Raw genomic sequence first — 22,492 nt, 5'->3', positions numbered from 1 at the left:
TGACTCCCTACTACACCACCCCCTGACTATTTATCACAACCTCAAACACCTGACTGAATTCCTGCCACCCACCCTGATGTAGCCCCATAACCCCCCTTCCTCACTATCCCATCCATCCCGGATTATCCTCCCATCCCCTGACTACTTAACTAACTCTGAATCTGACCCCCAACTACCCCAGCCCACCATAAAAAGTGGGCATGGCTTAGCCTCCCCTGACACTCTTACACTACAAGGGAAAATATCCAGGAGCAGATATGCTCCACATTTCTTTAGAAGCCGAGTCAGAGATCCAGGCGAGCTACAGTTCATAGGAGCGAGTGACAATCCAACTGCAAATGTCACTTCTCGGAAGGTTTGGCTCATAATTGCAGGAGAACATTTAGTCACTTGGATGAGCATAGAATAATAGTGTGTCAGAGAAGATTTGTTCAGGACAAATCCTGTTTGACTAACAAGATGAGGAGGTTTTGATGAGGGATCAAAAAGGGCAGTGCAGCTGATGTTGTGAACATGGATTTTCAAAAGGTAATAAAGTACTATTCATCTCTCGTTAGCAACATTGAAGCCCATAGGATAAAGCAGGCTAAAATGCCATGGATATAAAATTGGGTAAGTCATATAAAACAAGGGTGAATGGAGGGAAATATACTGTGGAATCCCCCAGGGTTCAGAATTAGGTCACTGTTGTTTTTGATTTTTAAAAAAATATTCATTATGGGATGCGATTGTCACTGGCCAGCATTTATTGCCGATCTCCTTGAGGAATTTAATAATCAATGACATTGCTATGGATCTGGAATCACATGTAGGCCAGACCAGGTAAGGGTGACAGATTTCCTTCCCTAAAGGACATGAGTGAACCAGTTGGGTTTTTATTAATGACAATGGATAATGGTTTTACGATCATCATTAGACTTTTAATTCTAATAAATAGAATTATTAGTATCTAATAAGAGGAATAACAGCAAAAGGGATTATTATTTAAATGATAAAATATTAAAACATGCTGCTGTGCAGAGAGACCTGGGTGTGCTAGTGCATGAATCGCAAAAAGTTGGTTTACAGGTGATTAAGGCGGCAAATTGAATATTGTCCTTCATTGCTAGAGGGATGGAGTTTAAGACATGGGAGGTTATGCTGCAATCGTATAAGGTGTTAGTGAGGCCACACCTGGAGTATTGTGTTCAGTTTTGGTCTCCTTACCTGAGAAAGGACGTACTGGTGCTGGAGGGTGTGCAGAGGAGATTCACTAGGTTAATCCCAGAGCTGAAGGGGTTGGATTACGAGGAGAGGTTGAGTAGACTGGGACTGTACTCGTTGGAATTTAGAAGGATGAGGGGGGGGGGGGATCTTATAGAAACATATAAAATTATAAAGGGAATAGATAGGATAGATGCGGACAGGTTGTTTCCACTGGCGGGTGAAAGCAGAACTAGGGGGTATAGCCTCAAAATAAGGCGAAGTAGATTTAGGACTGAGTTTAGGAGGAACTTCTTCACCCAAAAGGTTGTGAATCTATGGAATTCCTTGCCCACTGAAGCAGTTGAGGCTCCTTCATTAAATGTTTTTAAGATAAAGATAGATAGTTTTTTGAAGAATAAAGGGATAAGGGTTATGGTGTTCGGGCCGGAAAGTGGAGCTGAGTCCACGAAAGATCAGCTATGATCTCATTGAATGGCGGAGCAGGCTCGAGGGGTCAGATGGCCTACTCCTGCTCCTAGTTCTTATGTTGTAATTCAAATTAAAACTCAATCTCACCGTTAGCCATGGCGGGATTCAAACCCAGGTCCCCAAAGCAATACCCTGGGTCTCTGGATGACTAATCCACTACCCCACCACCCTCTCGTGACAGTAATGATTTGGACACAATTTGCAAATGACAAAAAGCCTGGATGTGTATTAATCAACGAGGACAGGGTCAGGCAGTATAGGTGGATGCATTGATGGATAAAATCAGAATGCAGAAAAATGAAGTGGTAAATTTTGGTCAGGAGGATGAAGGGACAAGACAAGCAATTTTAAAAGGGCTGCAAGATCAAAGAGACCTGGTGACATATGTGCACAAATCTTTGGATGTGGCAAGACAGGTTAACAAAACAGTTAATAAAGCACATGGGATTGTGGGCTTTATCAATAGAGATATATAATACCAGAGCCAGGAAGTTAGGCTAAAGCGTCACAGCTGGAATATTATGTCCGATTCTGGACATCATATGAAGGATGTGAAGGTTTTGCAAAGGATTCAGATAACATTCACTAGAGTGGTTCCAGGGATAAGGGATTATTATATGAATAGAAAGGAGAAGCTGGTGTTGAACTCCACAGGAGCAGAAAAGGCTAAGAGGAGATTTGATCGAGGTGTTTAAAATCACAAAGGATTTAGGTGGAATAAACAAAGAGAACCGTTTCCAAAGGCTCAACAGTTAATAATCAGAGGACACACCATTTTAAAGTATGACTCCCTGGATGTACATTTGTACAATTATAGTTGTTAGCTCTTTACGAACAATGTAACAATAAACCAGCTTCATTGAGTTCCTGCCTCACTTCGGACGTTATTTAACACGCGAAGGGGCATGGTTTAACGTGCAAAAACAGAGTCCCGTTTTGGGCACTTATAACGGGGGGTTTCTTGGCACCTGCACAACTACCCCTGCTATATATTTTTTTTACCTTGCCGATAATGGTATGGATTTGGATATGTTTATTCCTGTTGGATTTAGTGAACACCTGAAATTCTCTACTGCTGTCACGAGGACCTCCAGTATTCCTTGAATGCAAAACGATTGCCAAAGTTCCTCTGTGATTATATTGAAAGTCGTGGAGGACATCCAATGTATGTCTATCCATTTGGAATGGGCGTCAACCAAGCTTAAGAATATTGATCCTTTGAATGACCTGGCGAAGACCACATATACCTGTACCCAAGATCTCCCTCGGCATCCCATGGGTGCACCAAGGCTGAAAGTGGGAGCTTCTGGCTCTCCTGTCACAAAGGGCATTGTTTCACTAAATTCTTGACCTTAGTGTCAGGCCTGGGACAGAATGCTACCGTAGAAGAATGGACAACATTTTGTTACTCCAAACATCATGGCCAATCCCTCTTTTTTTGATTTGGACATAGTTCCATTCTGCATCTGCCAAGGTTTGAGATGCACACGCAATTGGTCAGTTGCTCAGTGCCATAGTCCTATTGATGAGAGAGGACTGACCTACTCTGGATGGAGAGGCATCACACGTTAGTACTGTTATATTACTGGGTCTAGTAATATGTATCGTTACTAATTGCTGTTGATGCCGATGGTCTGATGGTGTGATCCTAAAGAAACCACGAGTCTTCAACTTAAGCAAACTAATTTATTAAAGTAACGATTGATTATATCAGAGTTTGACACTACAGAACTATCTCTAGAAATCAAGTAATTAAATATGATTGACTTTACTGATTCATAACTATAAATATAAACTATACTGAGAGCTATCTAAATACACAATTGTTAGATACATAGAACATACAGTGCAGAAGGAGGCCATTCGGCCCATCGAGTCTGCACCAACCCACTTAAGCCCTTACTTCCACCCTATCCCCGTAACCCAATAACCCCTCCTAACCTTTTTGGTCACCAAGGGCAATTTATCATGGCCAATCTACCTAAACTGCACGTCTTTGGACTGTGGGAGGTAACCGGAGCACTCGGAGGAAACCCACGCAGACACGAGGAGAACGTGCAGACTCCGCACAGACAGTGACCCAAGCCGGGAATCGAACCTGGGACCCTGGCGCTGTGAAGCTGTAGTGCTAACCATTATGTTACCATGCTGCCCTGTGACTTTGTCACAGGGGGTGAGAAATAAGCCCATAACCATAAATTTGAAGCTGAATCTCTATACCAGAGCACTAAGTAACATCACCTGCACAGACTAGACTAGATCTTTCCTGAAAATTTTAAGGAAAATGGTTGCCAATGGAAAGATACTCAAAATCGAGCAATGTCATGTTAACTGCATATTGGGGAATTGTTTCAACAGCTGGGAACAACCTAAATCAGAGGGACACACAAAGGAAAATACATTAACAGCATGTTGTACTACGTGTCACTGAAATAGGTGGCCCTAGTAGTTACAATCAACTTCTCAGTAAAGCACAAGATAAAGGAGGCTACACTGAGGGTTGAAGGTAGTATACCCTTCGATCAGAAGAAAAGTGACTCCCAGAATCACTGCTCCTACAGACTGGGTAAATTCCATTGTTAAGAGAAGTAACATGCAAAGCCAAATGAACGGACTGCATTCAAATACAGGAATTCCCAAGGGCAATATTGAAAGACAGGAAGAACTCTTGACAGAAAAGGAAAAGTTTTAAAAGTTCAGGCAGCTAGATTTCCAGAAACTTGCAGCAATCAAAGATGAAAAGATAAGAATTATAGAATAAAGTTACTAACCTGGAAAGACAGAAAGCTGAACAGGTCATAACGTGTCAAGGTAAAACGGAACATATGGAAGCAAAACTGCATGTCAGCAGAGGAGGCACCCAATAGATCGATCCTGAACCTCAGTGAAAACTTCATCGGCAGGTCCTTAAACTAGAAGAATAGGTGGGAGTGTGGAGAGAAGAAAGACAAGTGCGGAGTTCAGACAGCAAATTAGTGACTGCAGCTTAACACCATCTATATCGCAGTGAGAGAACGGTTTACTGGAGACCATTAACAAACTGCGAGAAATTCTGAAGAGTTTAAAAGAGGAAATATGAAATTCAAGAAGCCAAGCAGAGCAGGAAGTTGAAACACTGGTGGAAGGCAGGCAGGAACATTGAGTGGTTGGAAGAGCAACATATGCTGCAGAATCGTGATGCAGAGTTTAAGGAGAGATCCTGCCAGGCCAAAGATTAACTGCAGTTTGCTGTTTTAGCTGAGGAGAGGCACAACACTACCACCTAAGCAAACCCGTGAACAATGTTTTATGAGGAAATAAAGACAAGATATATCAGACTCATTTTAATTCCAAAAGCCTTTGTTAATCTTGAGTTTAGATATATTTCATGATTGGAAGTCATATTTATATAAAGGCAGTATTTTAACAGAGAGAGGGATGTTATATTGTTAGATTATTTGTAAAGTGCTAGGAGCCAATTAGGTGAAACGCATTTTCAGGTTTCCACATTTACTGCTGCACTGTAGTCAGGTGCTGAGCAACAATGTATCAGCCCACCAGACAGATGGGACAGCAACCACAAACATGGAAGTTCCAGCATTTTGAATCTTATGGGAACCAGAAGACATAATAGAGGTGGATCGTTACCAAGGGAGTTGGCAGTCACTGCATCAGTCCCAGCGTTGTCAGAAACCAGTTTCCAGGAGATTTTTCCGCAATGGTGATCCTTTGGCCAAGGAGGCCTTGCCAATTTTTCGAGGCGCGCATTTATGCACCTCCATCCACCTGGCTCTGCAGCTGCCTCATCCCAGGTGTCTGGGTGCTGACACAACCCATGAGACACAATCAGAAGACTGCATTGCTATGGCAAAATGTGCACTAATTGGCAAATTAAAAACATTAATTGTATTTGCGCTGCTGCTGGGCGGTTTTCCATCAAGACGGTGTAGCCACCTAAGATGGACACTGGGCTACAAAAATGGAGAACTGCTAAGGCTGCAGGGAGAAAACAGTCTTAGCAAGGACAAGCAGTTTGCAGAAGGACAATTAGCATTCTGCACGTACAGAAACCAGTTTATGGCCAGGCGCAGGATCTCAGCTAAAGGTGTAAATGGCAACAACGATTTACATAGTAATGAGGTGATCCAGATCCAGGCACACACAATAGAAACATTTAGGTTTGAATGGATACTTTGAGTGGACGCCCAGACGAAACGGCACAATAAGTATCCATCACAAAGCACCATAGAGACCGCCCCACCCATCGAGAAGCGACCCTCAGATTGTGGGATTTGGAAAATATCGATTGGGAGAAGACCCAATCGATATACAGCAGGTAAAGACCGCCCCGAAGAGGCACGGACGTTGGGGGGGACCTATAAAAGTAGACCCCGCACATGGTCCGTTCTGTTGTTTGGCTCCGGCTCTCTGCTGTCTTCATCGCTTTGCTGATACCTCGCATCCTGACTCCAGTTCCATCACCAGCCATTGAGCCACCAGCCATCGAACTGTAAGTTTCACCACGACAACGCTACGTGAACCAGACTTGCTAGACCCTGACGACCTCTAACTTTCTGAGAGTTGCAGACCAAGAACGGGACGAAGGCCTCGCTCCCTGACCTTGCCTGTTCCTGTTTAGATAAGTATTTTAGTCGTTTAGTTTAGAAGTAACTTAGTATTTAGCGTATGCATGTGTATTTATTATATTGGTTATAATAAATATCAATCGTTTGAACTTACTAATCGGTGTACAGATTTATTACTTTGAACCTGACCTTGATATACTTGTGAGGTGTCTAAATACGGCACCTGGCGACTCCGAGCAGAATTACATACGCAGAGCTGTAGTAGTGTTAAGCACACGGCCTTTAAACGGAGGCGTGTTAATACACTCCAATAAACGCATAATACACTCAAGTAAAACGTGCAACAACGGCAACCCACTTTTCCATATTGGGAAGCCAAACTCACCGATTACCCGATTTTCCTGGCTGGTCCCTTCCCAAAGTCACCTCCACCAGCCTGGAGCAACTCTGTCCAAGAACTCGGCCTCATAGCTCTTGTCTGCATTGTGTCCAGCAAGTTTGTGTTTTGGTAACCAGAACCGCATGCAGAACTCAATGTGTGATCTGAACACAGCACAACAAATCAGAAATTCCTCCTTCTTTGCTGCAAGTTTTGGGTATGTTGTTTAATCCGCTACTGATTTAATTGATTATCCTTTTGTATTGGTTAGACATGAAGGGTTGTTTTTCTCCGTTTTTGGGAGACTATGTTCTCCAGCTGGAGCTGAATTGCACCAATTTTACAATTCCCTTGTGGCTGTAAAGCGCAATGCAGTTCAGCGTTCCAGGCCATGCAAATTTACACAAGGTGCGGAATAAAAGTACTTTGCAGGGAATCACGCAATTGGGTCACAATCTTGAGTGGGCGGCCCGATGGAGGTCCACAGCCGGCAACCCCCCTCCCCTGCAAATTGGCCCCCAACCCACCCGGGACCACAAATCAGCCTCCAAATCCCCCCCCCCCCCCCCCCCCCACCAACCCTCCTCACACAACCCCCAACTCCAAGATTGCCATGTTCCACCCCCACTCCAAAGTACAAGGGAGATCCGACCCATCGCCACCCGAGAGACACAAGTGCAGTGAAATCACACACTTGAGAGTGACTGGAATCCACTTGGTGCAACTTGCATCTTTGATGTGGTCAATGTTTACAAACATTGAGGTGTCACCATTTAGGCCACTGAAGTGTGAAGGAATATGAATGGATCAAAGTTGCAGATGGTTTTTTATGAACTGTCAATCACAGACCACTACTGGAAAGCTACTAATGACTTACAGATAGTGGATCTGTGGGAACCAGACACAGACACCGCTACTCTCCTTCGAGGAATGGAGACGTGGAGCTGCAAGGTAAGTATTGTAGCTATAATTCTTCCCACTGCCCATCTGGACTGCTTTCTGGCTTCCAGACAGGGGCCCCTTTTTTACAAATCGGTCCCTAGGGGTGGAGTATGCCCATCATGAGGGTTCCTGTGGTTGGAGTCTCCCCATCACAGGGGTCCCCGTGGGTGGGAGGCATCCAGGCGATTTGGGGGTTGGGGGCTGCTGTGCAGTGTGGGGGGAGTTGGGCCTTGTATGGTACCTACCACTGTGGCCTTGGCATGGTGGACCTCAGTGGGCCGAAGAGGCTTGGCCCATCAGGAGGTCCACCACCAAGAGAGAAAACGCTGGAAAAACTTTAAAGAACTAACGTTTGGAGTCCAGATGACCCTTTGTCAAACGTTAGTTCTTTTCTCTCCCTACAGATGCTGCCAGACCTACTGAGATTTTCCAGCATCATCTCTTTGGTTTCAGATTCCAGCATCCACAATAATTTGCTTTTAAAGAGGTCCACCACACCAGGGTCACAATTGTAGAGACTACAACTGAACCACGGCCATGAGATTCTGAGTCACGGGGACTGGAGAATAACAGGAGGGCGGAACATAGGGCCCTGGGCCCAAGTAGATGCAAATAGGTCATTACAACCCATTTATTTACATTCTCCTGACAGAGTTTCATGCCGCACACTTCGCCACCAAGGTGGAGGGCGAGGTGAAAGAAAAAAGTCGGAGCATGGAGTTCGGGCTGTTGCTGACCCCGATTTTGCCCCGACGCCAGATTCCCCATCCCATCGGGGAACACATTGCAGACATCCTGGGATGGATAATCCAGCACAAAGTCTATTTGGATTCCTCGGTCACTCAACTCCATCCATGGAGTGGTGTAGCGACAACAATCTACCCTTCAAGCCAGCTAATGCCAGCAACACTAAGAGCTGGTCATTGACTTCAGGAAGCAAAGTGCTGTATACACCATTGTCAGCATCAAAGTGCTGTATACACCATTGTCAGCATCAACGGGACCGAAGTGGTGATGGTTAGCAGCTTCAAATTCCTAGGGAACACATCTCCAAAAATCTGTCCTGGTCTTCCCATGTCTGCACTGCCAAGAAAGCACAACAGCGCCTATACTTCCTCAGGAAACTAAGGAAATTTGGCATGTCCACATTAACTCTTGCCAACTTTTACAGATGCACCATAGAAAGCATCCTATCTGGCTGCATCACAGCCTGGTATGGCAACTGCTTGGCCCAAGACCGCAAGAAACTTCAGAGTCATGAACACCACCCAATCCATCACAAACCTGCCTCCCATCCATTGACTCCATCTACACCTCCCGCTGCCTGGGGAAAGTGGGCAGCATAATCAAGGATCCCTCCCACCCAGCTTACTCACACTTCCAACTTCTTCCATCGGGCAGGAGATACAAAAGTCTGAGAACACGCACGAACAGACTCAAAAACAGCTTCTTCCCCGCTGTTACCAGACTTCTAAACAACCCTCTTATGGACGGACCTGATTAACACTACACCCGTGTATGTTTCACCCGATGCCGTTGTTATGTAGTTACATTGTGGGCCTTGTGTTGCCCTATTATGTATTTTCTTTTCATGTACTTAATGATATGTTGAGATGCTCGCAGAAAAATACTTTTCATTGTATCTCAGTACAAAATAAAACAAAATCCAATCCAAACCAGGCTATTCCAGATCCATAAAGAAAAGTAGGTAAGGATCCAACGCCAGTACGCTGTGATTGGCACATAGTTTGTAGTGTGATTTAATGTAAAGTAAAAGCATCAAACCTTTAATGTCGCTACCAAACAAAAAGCACCATACAATGAGACAAGGTGGGAAGCCCAGGAGGGAACCAGAGCTCCCAACCACAAGAGGATGATAGTGGCATGACCCAGTTCTTTCTCCCCCTTCTCTCACCTGTACATCACACCTTCTGCTAACCTGCCCCCCAAAAAGGAAATTCTTTCACCTGTACATCACACCTTCTGCTAACCTGCCCCGCAAAAAGGAAATTCTTTCACCTGTACATCACACCTTGTGCTAACATGCCCCCCAAAAAGGAAATAAGAAATGTAAACAATGTACTTGCATCAAAATGCACTTAAGTGAACATGTGGTTAAAAAGGGCATAAAATAAATGCAAGAAACAAAAAATGTCTTTAAAAGCAGTCCAAACATATGCATGAGAATCGCAACAAATGGTGCATGAATTGGGCACACAGTTTACCAGGGTAAAATCACCCTGTAGCCACTCTGGTATATTTAGCATCCGAATACCAGCATCAATCCAAAAACATGGGGTGGGATTTTCTGTCCCGCTGCACTACTTTTCAGTTTCGCCAGCCGGCTAATGGGGTTTCCCATTGTGGGCAGCCCCACACTGTCAGGAATCCCCCGGACGCAACAGAGAATCCTGACAGCGGAGAATCCAGCCCCCTGCTAGATGGACTGAGCAACGTCTGGCGAGTTAAACATCTTAAAACAGACGTTGAGCAGACAGGGCTAATGGTACATGCAGATGGCTAGCTAGTGGTGTTATAAGCTGATGCTATAGAATTAAGAGCCTGGGCGGGTGGGCTGCAAGGCCCACGTAGAAGACAATGAAACCGTGGTTCTGCATCGGATCCCACTGTTTCCATATCAGGGGTTCTTTTTTTTTGGGGGGGGGGGGGGGGGCAGCTCAGGGATTCATTCCAAAGCCAGTGATGGACACAGGACAGTGATATCCACCATAAGAGTTCATGTAGTGGAGCCAATAGCTGACACTTCTGATACCACTAGAGCAGTGGACAGTCTAGATAGCTCAGCCGGTATATCAGGATTTGCAGGAACAAGCTGGATGGGTGAGGAATGTCCACCATGGGGCAGCACGGTAGCGCAGTGGGTTAGCCCTGTTGCCTCACGGCACCAAGGTCCCAGGTTCGATCCCGGCTCTGGGTCACTGTCCATGTGGAGTTTGCACATTCTCTCCATGTTTGCATGGGTCTCGCCCCCACAACCCAAAGATGTGCAAGCTAGGTGGATCGGCTATGCTAAATTGTCCCTTAATTAGAAAAAATTAATTGGGTATTCTAAATTTATTTAATAAAAGGAATGTCCACCATGGGCAATAGGATGATAGCTGGAAGTGGAGCCAGTGCAGAAGAACCTTGCAGCATTCCAACCTCTTGACTCAATGGACATCTGTGCTAGAGGGGGAACCAATAATTAGTGAATATTGCACCTGCTGCCATTGATGGAGGTGATCAAGTAGTGCTGGCTGGCTTGTGGCTTGATCAGTGTGAAATGGACTTCTAGGGGCCTTAGGACTTCTGACTGTGTGGGTGATCAATGATATGGAGCTGGTATCTTGTCTCAATAAACCTTTTGTCCGACAGGCCAATCGGCACATTGGTGAACAGTTTTGTGTCCAAACTTCTCTAGCAGAAAGTTCCAGAGAATGAAGACGCAAGTGGAGTTGTGCAGTGGCAATGGACATGGCCTCCATGTGGTTCGTGGAGCTCATCCTCCAATTCCGGTACTGCTTTCTCTGCTACCAGGTTCTTGACTCTTCCGAGTTCAATATTAATGTAGCATTCCTGAAGCAACTTGTCACCTATCAATCAGTATGAGACAGAGGGGACCATCCAGTGGACGAAAGCTAGTGCACAACTAGAGAACATCCCTCAAAGTATTGTGTTGTCCACCGGCAACGCTGCAAGGAAGTGTAAGAGGTAACACGCGCTTGCACAATCAAAATAGGTTGTGGGTCACACTTGATAACCTAGTAGCAAATTAGACAACCACTTTGCACCATCACTCGAAGACTGGGGGGGGGGGGGGGGGGGGGGTAACAGTAGAGAGAGATGGCTAGGAAGGCAATGCAAGTATGGCAACCAACTGTAACCAGATTAATGGACCATTCCACAATATTTCATGAAATAGTGTGCTAATGAAATGTAGCCTTGGTTATACCTGTTGCAATGATATAAAATTATGCATAAGATTGAGTCAATGCCGGGCATGAGTGAACGTTGCATCTTATGGCACCCATCATTGGCAAATGTAGCGACAAGTCAAAAACCTCCATCCGATTTCTTCATGTTGTAGCCACCTGGGGTGGCCACTGCCCAACACAAAATGGAAGATTGCAAGGAATGCAGGGAAAATGGACATGTTGGAAAGCAAGCAGCTTGCAAGGCGATTGTGTATTGGGACGACTGCAGAAACCGGTTTTGACTGCTGCAGAGACCAGACAGCACTGTGAAAGAAAACCCGTTAACATACTAATGAGGCAATACCGGACGAGTCCCAGATACAATGGACACAAGTTAAGCACAAATCGATACATTCTATGGAAGGCCAGACTCAGTGGCGCCAGAGAAGCCCAAAACAATAGGTCCCAAGAACCGCCCCAGCAACCAAGGAACTGCCCTATGATTGGGGGATTCAAACATATCGATTGGGAAGAGACCCAATCGATTCCAAGCAGGTAAGGGAGTCCGCCCAAAGGGGTGCGGACCCCCTGGGACCTATAAAAGGTCCCACACATGGTTCAGTCTCCTGTCTTCTACTCCAGCCGTCGAACAGCAGCCACCAATAAGTGAGTGCCTAACGACGACCGCTACCAGAAATAGGCACTCCTGACACCCTTGGCAATTGATAACAATCTGAAGTCTGCAGACCAGAACAGAGCAAGAGGCCTTGTTCCCTGACCTCGCAGTTCCTTCGAGATAAGTATTAGTTGTTTAGCGGTAGGAGTAAGTTTAATCCTTTAGCGTGTGCATGGGTAGTTATTATAATTGTATTATAATAAACTCTAGTTGTTTGGACTTACTAATTGGTGTACGGTTTTATTGCTTTGAACTTCACCTTGAAGCTTGTGGCGGTGTCTTAACGGCCTGGTGACTCCAGAGCTTAGAACGAGAAACAGAGCCAAAGTGAGTGTTAAGCACACTCACCCAGAACGAGCAACAATGTAAAATGATGGGGTAAGATACTCCGCTGTGATCCCCACATCCTCAGGCCAAGAAAACCTTCAGGGTTTTGATTGTCCTCAAATGTTCAACAAGTTTGTCTCGGGCATAATTGGGGAGGCGACCTTGTCATTGAAATAATTGTACAGGTCCAATGCCGACAGCAGCATTGAAGGGCCCAACCTTGCCATTGTAAATTGGGAATTCTGGACAGAAGACACCATCCTCCCCAAGGAGTGTGTGGAACAGAGTACTTGCACTGAGGCAGGTTCTGGATCCAAAATAGCTGATGATGCTTATGTTTATGTCACTTGGTAAATGGCTGAGTCACGTCATCCCGAGAAGACTGGTGCTGGGAGTGAGGACAAGTATGATCCCAGACCAGACCCCAACATTTGCTAGAATACCAGATAGAAATCCCAATACTTTTAAAATTTGTAAAACGGTGAGGAAAGGATACTTCGCTCCAGGAGTGATTTCATGCAAAACAGGAATATGGTATATAAAAACAAACTTTATTAACAGTATTAAACTATCTTAACATCACAGAAATATAGATTACAATTACCAGTCAAACAGTAAAAGGAACCACCAACTTTTAACTTCTGACACCTTTACCTCCAAAGCAGAACTCATTCCAGGTCAAAAACATTTTTTAGGTCAGTTAGCAAACACAGGATTACCTGCTGTACACTTGTTAAAATACTGCTTTGAGACAGAGGAAGGTCCCGTCAGAAAACAGCATGCCGATATTCATCTCCGTCCGACTACTGCTTAACCCGACAGCCTTGTGCAGAAACTACTGTTCTGTTCACAGCCAAATCTATACAAACTCAAACTGACTGTTGTAGAGACCTGGACTTGGCTCCTCCCATTACTGTGTCATCTTTATCCCACTCGAATCTCATGACCTAATTGCTTAAGTTTAAACAATGTCTCTAATTATCTATTCCCCAGAAATTGTAACAAAACCCAATTTGGATTTTCATTGCAAACATAAGCATAGTCTGTAATAATGATCTAACTTTTACGACACCTTAATTTCACAGTCTGCAGCCAGTGTCTGTATTTTAAACCAGGATTTTAAAAAAATTACTGCAGCACTTTTATACACACCCTAACCCAGACGTTTAACACAATTACTACACCAGTTACATATAATACAATATATAGACCAATTTCTTACATTCATCCATCATACAGGTCTTATCGGACAAAAATGTTCGTTGCAAGGCAGGATGGTGGTTCATGGGAAATGTTTGCGATGCAACACTAGTCAAAATCTATGGTGTATGCAAAGTGTTGGGCGGCTTGTTGCACTTCCACCCTGGAGAGAGGATGGCTCGACTGCAAATTTCAATTAAATCTCCTTGCCAGATTTTTGTGGACCTCATGTGGGCGTGTCTCACACTGCATCGGCTAGCGGAAGGATGGGATCCTAAACACAGGTGGCCATAGTGACAATCATCTCATCTCCCTATTCTGTATGGTTGTTTGGTGCATTAAAAGTTCAACATTTTCACCTCAACCTCAATCCTGTTACTGTGATTTAGCATACATGGTGTGGTAGCAGCAGCAGGATCCATAACATGGTGGAGTTGCCTACTAGCACTAGGCCGGTGCGTATTTTTGCTGTGGCGCGTTGGAACTGTCGATCGATGAGTTGAGCACCAAAACCCATTCGTACGAGGGCATATTTCAGCGTCTGCAGATGTCTATTACACTCCTCCTCATCTGAGCAGATCCTGTGTATACGGAGGGCTTGTCCATAGGGGATGGCTTCTTTAATGTGTTTAGGGTGGAAGCTGGAGAAGTGGAGCATCGTGGGGTCTCAAACGACAAACACGGGACACAACCGACAGAGTATCCTTCGTCGTCCAGTACTTTCCCGGAGCGGAGAAACTACGACATCTTCTTCTCAGCCTTAAACACGTCATCGATGAAGATGAACATTTTGCCAAGGTCACCCCCACACCCCTACTTGCCTTCAAACAAACGCACAAACTCAAACAAACCATTGTTTGCAGCAAACTACCCAGCCTTCAGAACAGCGACCACGACATCACAAAACCCTGCCATGGAAATCTCTGTCAGATCATCGACATGGATACCACCATTACACGTGAGAACACCACCCACCAGGTACGTGGTACATAGTCGTGCAACTCGGCAAACGTTGTCTACCTCATATGCTGCAGGAAAGGATGTCTCGAAGCGTGGTACATTGGCAAGACCATGCAGATGCTGCGACAACGAACGAACGGACATTGCGCGACAATCACCAGGCAGGAATGTTCCCTTCCAGTCAAGGGCATTAAGACTTCTTACTGTACTTTCAGATTGGCACATACACTAAAAGACATTGAGGTGAAAAAAAGGAGCTTTAAATGCACCTAAACAACAGCACAATATGAGAAATGATGGCCGTGCGCAGAGCTCTCCACCACCAGAGGGCGGTAACTACTGGACACTGATCACTGAGACAAGGAATGCAACCGGAAATCAATGTACTGGCTTAAAAGCATTCTCCACTCTTCCTCTTTCCTGCACTGTCCCTTAGTTGTTGACGGTGTTAATCTCAGTCCTAGTTGAAATAATTCCACTTGCAATTGAGGGAATCTCCAGAAAATACCAACAAATGCAAGGTTGAAACTAAAGAGTCTTGAGGCGCAAGCATAAGATGTAAGCCAGGTGTAGGACTGCTGTCAAAAGACTGAAGGCATGACTTCATTGCATCAGAGTGTAGATTGTTTTTTTGAACAAGCAGGAAAGTCAAACAAACAGCAACCAATGCTGTAGATTATAACTTTTATTGGCAGTTTTTTTTATATATACAGTAGTTCACCTGAACAGGTTTTTTTTTCTTGAACCCAGCTCTTCATTAATTCATTAGGTATTAAGAATATTTAGTAAAAAATGTTTGATAATATGAACTAAACAGCATCTTTAAAAAAAATTGCTTTATAATTTTGCATCATCTTACTTGGTTAGCTGGTCATGTATAGACTAGGAAGCTCTGAAAAAACAAGCAAAGAATTTAGAAGTAGGCACAGAAAAGCATCTCTCAAATAAAGAATACTTCTGTACATCGGAGTGTGTACATTATTTTCATAGCAAGGTCCTTCGATGCACAGAGTAACATCCAAGGGTTCATATTCTTCGAGATATCAGTAGTAAATACAACACTTCTTCCACTTAGAAATCAGAAAACATTAATACAATTTCAGTTTAGAAAATATAAATTAAAGACTTGTTCATATCCCTGCAATCCTGAGTTTATGGAGGCGTAATGGGGAGTCCTGATCTTCCCTAGGATGATTCTGAAGTGAAAGGAAAAAATTTGGCAACTTTGTTTGGAGAACTTGGACTCTGACACTCTGTTTCTTCACTAAGTTTAAAGAAGGCCTCCTGGTCTTTTTTCTTCTGGGTCAGTTCTTCCTCCAAAGCCTACAGAAATACATAACAAATAAAACTGACAAAACCATTCAAGTACCAAAATCAAAAGAGACTCCCGATGAATTGTGTACTAATTTTTAATACTAATCGAGAGTAACCTTTTACAATATCACGATTATTTGACGGTTCTAATAAAAAAAGGTGAACTAAAATATGTGGAACTGGGCTTTGTTTATTGAATTGCAGGAGTAGCACAAAGTTACCTTGGTCCAAACATATTGGCAGCTGTTGATGGCGATTTTGTTTTGGACACATTTCAATTCTAACAAATGGAGCTAAATAAATGTGGCTATTATAAAATCTTGCAATCTAATCACCTGTCCTTTGCAAAGTAAAAGTATTTCATAGCATAAAGACTGGTGCTGGGAACTTATTTTTGGGAAGAGGCACGCACGCACGCTGCTGCCGTGTCTTTTATTGGGAGTTTATTTGGCCCACTTTATGTAAACTGGGTTTCCGATGAAGTTCCACTGGTGGAATGGGAGAGCCTCGAAGAAATTCCTGGGGCCAGAAATGCATTTTGCAACATTTTGATTCCTGATCAATGTTCAAATCACCGCAGTCGGATTTTAGTTATTTTTAAACCATCAAAACACTGAACATTATTATTCAGAATGGGCAGGGTGAATCAATATTCACAACATACTGAAGGTACAGCATTAGTTTCAGTAAAGCAATGGTAAATAAGCCAAATGAGATTAAATTACTTTTTTTAGTTGTAATTTTTACTCAAGATCTCAGATTGCTGATAATCAAAATTAAGGTTTGCACCATGTCGCTGGTCTTCAATTCACAGTTAGGAGAAATCTGAATTTCGGCCTGGATAGAATTCTGGACTAAAATCCAAACAGTAAATGCTGGAAATATGCTGCAGGTCAGGCTGCATCTATCCTTGAAGCATAAACTCTCATTTTTTGCTTCACAGATGCTGTGTATTGCTGTTTTGATTTCAGATATCCAGTATCAGCACTGTTTTTCTGCTGTACTTGTAAAGAACCTGAACTTACAAGATCAGTGCATTTCAGAAGTAAAAGGGTATTTAAGTACTTATTTTCTTCCAGCTACATTAAGGACTTGATCAGAGAACACCAAATGAAATAATTTACACTGGGCCCTTTTTCTTGTGCACATCTGGTAATACTGTTCTGCCTAGAATCCAGGCAAACAGCCTCCAAATTCAAAGTGGCAGAAACCCATGTGCCCCCACTGGTGAAAGATTTAAGTCTCAAGACTATAATTTTCACTCTGCAAAATTAAATGTTTAACAAAATGGTTTTCATGAGATTATCACAGTAAAATTCACTAAAGAAAAGAAAACTTCACATTGCAGTAGATATCCTAATAAAGGCAGCACCCAAAAGATTGACTACTCCACTGAAGTTTCATTTTTGTATTGAATTGCATAACTGCCAAAAAGGTGCTGAACACATTTAGTTACCTGGCAAGAAAGTGCCAGACATGGGAGCATCCTGTACTATGAGAATTGGGTCACTTGAATTCAGGTCAGTGATTCTCCGCTCCAAGTCCACCCCTCTGCCAGTGAGAATGGAGAAGTTGAAAGTCAGCCAAAATGCCATTCACAGCAGCGGGAACAAAGAATCCCGCTGGTGTGAACGAAGGGAGAATCCTACTCAGATTTTCAAGTAGCCACGGTTTTTATGAAATAATCTAAAGACGCAACGGCATCTGGTTTGCACGACAGCCTTTCAATAGCTGCTGGATACAAATCCATTTATAACTGGTTCCAAGTACCTACTTTTATTTGAATTGACTACATTCAAAACAAAGCAAACAGGTGAACAATGTGACTAAACAGTAGAACAGTTAAAGGATACTGTCTCACTACAGCAGGTGTCCCCAAATTGTGGGCCTTGACCCCAAGTGGTGTTGGGTGATGAACAACTGGAGCCACGATTTCACCTGCCTGATGCAGCAATGGTGACTGGGGCGAGGAGGCACTTTTGGCACAGCCCTGTGCTCTGCTCCAAGGCCCATGACATGCAAGTGGGCGTGCACTAAAGAAATTAACTCAGAAGTTGCATCTTTCAATGGAGCCTGCAAAACAGTAGGGGGAAAAAAATCCTCATGGCTGCCTGCTATCTGTCCAGCCAACCACCCTCCCCCTCGCACCCACCAGCCCTGCACTGCACCCAGCTCAGACAACCTCTCCCCATTTCACTCTGGGGTCATATTAATTTTCAAGCAGTAAAAATTAGATCACAGTGGAGGCACGTTTTGGAAGTAGTGTACTACAAAAATCTATAGGTATTTCAACAATATGTGTTGGCTCAGTTAAAGTGCAGTTTCCAGATCCAGTGTAACATTTGTTCAGCACTACCCACTTGAAACTCATATTGTAGGGAACAAAAAAAACTGTTCAATAAAATTCTCTTTGTCACATAGTATTGAATGTTGACTAATAGCCTAGGTGATGGAATCTGTGCCAGAATTAAATCATCGTATAAATTTATTGAACACCTAATGTAGGCTATACTTGGTGGTATTGTATTGCTTGGGTTACTGCCTTTTGGATCAAAGTTTAAGCAAAAAGCCCCATCTGTTTTCTTTTTCCAGACGAACAAACAAAAAAATAAAAATCACAAGACACATTTTGAAGAGGGGCAGGAGAGATTTCCTGATACCTTGGAGAACGTATATCTCTCAAATAACTCAAAGCAAAACCGATCATATGATCATTTATTTCATTGCCAACTCTGAGATGTTGCTTTGTACATGTTAGTTTTTTTCCTTGCCTACATAACAGTTAATTATATTTCAAAAAAGTAATTCACTGGCTATGAAGTGTCCTGGGACTTCTAGAGGGTATGAAATATGTATCAAAAATATATATATTTTTATTTATGTGCAGTGGCACCCTGCTAAAAGTCCTGTGAAATATTGAAACACATGACTAAAATGTTGGCTTGAGGGGGGGAGGGGGGGTAAAGAGAGAAAAGAGAGCCCATCCACGATCCTAACAGCTGCCCATAGCAATTTAGCACAGGGAGCATTAATGCATCAAGACTTCTGCCTCTTCCTCAAGAGTACATCTAGTCTTTGAGAGCTGGTCAATGGCAGGCAACCTTGTCATCCCAACAGCAGCTAACTGGGAGTGGTCACAGCTGGGACTACTGGCCACATCTGGGATTACAGACAGTCCCGCTTTGTAGGGCCATTGTGTTGAGGACTACCATGGAGGAAGTATCATTGATTATCTTTACTGATTTTGGTCTATGGGTCAGGAAGTCGAGGATCCAGTTGCAGAGGTTTTGGGGTTTGGATAGGAGCTTGACTGGGAAATTATGGTGTTGAAGTTGGAGCTGTAGTCAATGAATATGAGTCTGACATAGGAGTCATTGTTTTTGGGATTCTCCAGGGATGAATGTAGGGCCAGGGAGATAGCGCCTGCTGTGGCGGTATGCAAATTGCAGTGGATCAAGACATTCTAGGAGTATGGAGTTGACGTGTCTCATGACCAACCTCTTGAATGTGCTTCATAATGATAGATGTCAAGGCCACTAGACGGTAGTCGTTGAGGCACGTTTCATGGTTCTTTGGCAAGAACCGCTGAATGGAGTAGGGAGAGGTTGAAGATGTGGCTGGCCATCTCAAATCTCCTCTATCCCCAGTGTATAATCTCAATCATGTTGGGGTGGGAAGGCCATCCGCTGGATTGTACGTGCCCCTACCCCAATGTATCCTGCCAGCAGAGGAAGTGTCAAATCCTGCCCATCACCTTTGTTGGAACTGCCAAAACTCTCTCTCTTTTGCCTTCCCTTATTTTCAGCTATAAAGAATGGTAGAACCCAAAGCTGTTATGCAAACCAGTGATTTCACAGCAAGCTTTGTTGGCATATTTGTTATTTTCGAAGTCCTCTGCGATAGCTCTGTTAAGAATGCTTGACTACCATAACCTAGGGTGAGGGCAGCCTGTTCGTAGGTCTCTATGTTGCCGATTCTAAGAATTAATAGTGCACAGAAGCAGACCAGTAGCTAAAAGCACGAAGGCACATGGTTTGTACTGTTGTCTCAGTGCCAGTGATCCGGGTTAAATTTCGGCCTTGGGTTACTGTGTGGTATTTGTACATTCTCTCCGTGTCTGTATGGGCTTTCTCTGGGTGCTCAAGTTTCCTCCAAAGATGTGCAGGCTGGGTACATTGGCCATGCTAAATTGCCTCTATGCAGGCTAGGTTATGGGGATAGGGCAGGGTGGACTGGGAAGTGGACATGGGTGGAGTGTACTTTCAAGGAGTCAGTGCAGGCTCAGTGGGTTGAATGGTTTTCTTCTGCACCGTGGGGATCCTATGATTCTATGCTCCCTCAAATCCTCCCTCCCTGGCATTGCACTCAAAACAAAACTTCAATCTCTCACTTTAATTCTATATCCCATTACCAACTGTTGGCTAGACCAACTTCCCTTGGGGCTCTCCCAATCCCAGTAGACTTTGTCACTAGGTGCTATTGACCAAGGTAAATTCATTGTCTTCCACAGGAAGAAGGATAACTCTTATTGGAATTCTTTGTCAATCATGAACCAGCTTGGGTTCAGCTGCATACGGTCCTGTAGTCAAACAAGAAGGAAACACTGATTTTAAGACTTAAAGAAGAGCCACTTTGGAACGGTGTAGCAGGCAGTTGGCAGCAACCGACAGAATGGTAACCCTCAGCCTGCATCTCTCTTTCTTACCCACCCCCCCCCCCCCCCCCCCCCCCCCAGATTTGGAAGGGAACTTGCTGAGAGAAGGTTTGGAGGAAAACACACATCTTTGTTTCCACATAAAATGTAATGCTTCATGAATGGAAACCACTTGATGCATGTTTTGATAAGGACAGCCTGTACTGATGATCATTGATTGTAGGAGCTGTTCCCAGAAATTTTCCCTTTTAAGGATAAATTATATGGCAATGAATAGGGCACAAGAAAACATGGAATTCTTTATTTATAGCTCGATTGCTCACAACCACTTACTTTCTTTCTTGGCCTCAGCTTCTCTTGCCATTCCTTGAGCTGCTGGTTATGTTTTTCATCAAGTGCTTTTAACTTTTCAGTCTCGTGTTCAATTAAAAGATGGCACTTTTCATTCTAAAGAATTAGAGATAATGAAATTACTGCAGATAATTATTTTCCACAGGCCTCTCTTATATCACCTAAGCAATTACCCAAGCATCATTCAGCCTAAAAACTCAATTTAACATGTAATCTCACTTACAGTCGCAGATCAGCAATCAAAGTAACCAAAAGCCACATATAACATTTACACATTTAAAGTTTTCAGAATCCCCAGGAAAGGGATGCAAATTCTTAGCAAAAATGTATTTTTCATGATGCATGCGAAAGGATACAAATGTAATAATGAAAAACAGCATCCCTTTAATTCAAGGAACATCCACACATGTGACCATATTTGTTAGTAATTATAAAGGAGATGTTAATTACTGCAAGAATACTAGGGGAATTGCTGGCAATTTCTAAACTGGATCACTGTTCATAATGGTTTTACAGATTAAATTTCCTCTGAAGCCTACATTTCCACAAAATATTTATAGAAGGTCTAATAGAGTTTAATTGGTATTTCAAGGAAATCTTCAGAGGCCATCTGCAGGAATCTTTAAACAAACTACAGCAGATTCAGTTGGACTCATTACGCACCATCTCCATTGCACGTTATGCGTTTAAATTCATTAAGTTCATGTATTTAGATGGCTTAGACGGCTGTAACATTTTTCTGGAGAATTTTTTGCATCAAATTTTTAAAAACTACCACAACAAAATTCACCCAAGGAGGCGGGTTGACATTAAAACATATTAGCTTAATTTTAGAAATTGCACCCAATAAAGCAGATGGCACATACTCATAATAATCAATTAGTTACTGTACAAAGATTATCCAGTGAGCTTCTCAGATTACACAGGCAGCTAGCTTATAGTCACTGCACAAATGAAAATCTGATTTTCCCTTGAAACAGCACCAGGAAAGCAGAGTTTATGCAACTACAACCTGACCTGTACAAACGAGCACGTAATACAAGTCTCAACACATGGGCACTAGCCACAAACAAAAATAACCATGGTTAGATGAAAGGTAATCGAACGTGATTTTTTTCAGGCCCATGCAACGCCTGCACAAACGCAGTCATGGCCGCTAAATACTGCGAGAGGGCTAGAACGGGATTTGTGCCGGCGTTATCTCAGTTTGAGATGTTCCCCACTCCCTGCCGGTGACATGATCAAGTTCACACGCAGAAAGGGAATGAACATTATTTCCATTAATTTAAATATAATTATAAGGCTTTACGCCAAGCTTTCAGCCGTATGACCTGTTCCCCCACCCACCCACCCATCACCACCCACCTGACGACATGACATCACGTAATAGTTTCAGAAATCGAAAACCAATTGTGATGACCATTCCAGATGTGCTGGAGACCCCAGGGTTGAGGGCCAAAGCTGGGAAGTGCAGCCTGGGGCCTTGGGGGGGGGGGGGGAAAGAGGTCATCCTCCATGTCATTGGGGAGGTGGGAG

The 22,492-nt window shown here is 43.6% G+C and overlaps 2 protein-coding genes across 4 annotated transcripts in view; one reads left to right on the top strand and one right to left on the bottom strand.

The window, feature by feature from the left end:
- The window catches only part of LOC119965166 (EF-hand calcium-binding domain-containing protein 9-like), a 583,421-nt gene that overhangs the window by 327,815 nt on the left and 233,114 nt on the right, over positions 1-22,492 (top strand). The window lies entirely within an intron of this gene.
- stk10 (serine/threonine kinase 10) overlaps positions 15,305-22,492 on the bottom strand; it is a 136,129-nt gene continuing 128,941 nt past the window's right edge. For both annotated transcript variants that reach the window (XM_038795537.1, XM_038795539.1), the window contains 2 exons: positions 20,939-21,052; positions 15,305-15,960 (listed from right to left, as the gene is read on the bottom strand). In XM_038795537.1, coding sequence (XP_038651465.1) covers positions 15,823-15,960; positions 20,939-21,052 — 252 coding nt within the window. In that variant the 3' untranslated portion in view covers positions 15,305-15,822. The remainder of the gene's footprint in view (positions 15,961-20,938; positions 21,053-22,492) is intronic.

This window comes from Scyliorhinus canicula, chromosome 4 (genome assembly GCF_902713615.1).
Source record: "Scyliorhinus canicula chromosome 4, sScyCan1.1, whole genome shotgun sequence".
NCBI lineage: Eukaryota > Metazoa > Chordata > Chondrichthyes > Carcharhiniformes > Scyliorhinidae > Scyliorhinus > Scyliorhinus canicula.
This window is presented reverse-complemented; position numbering and strand designations above follow the sequence as displayed.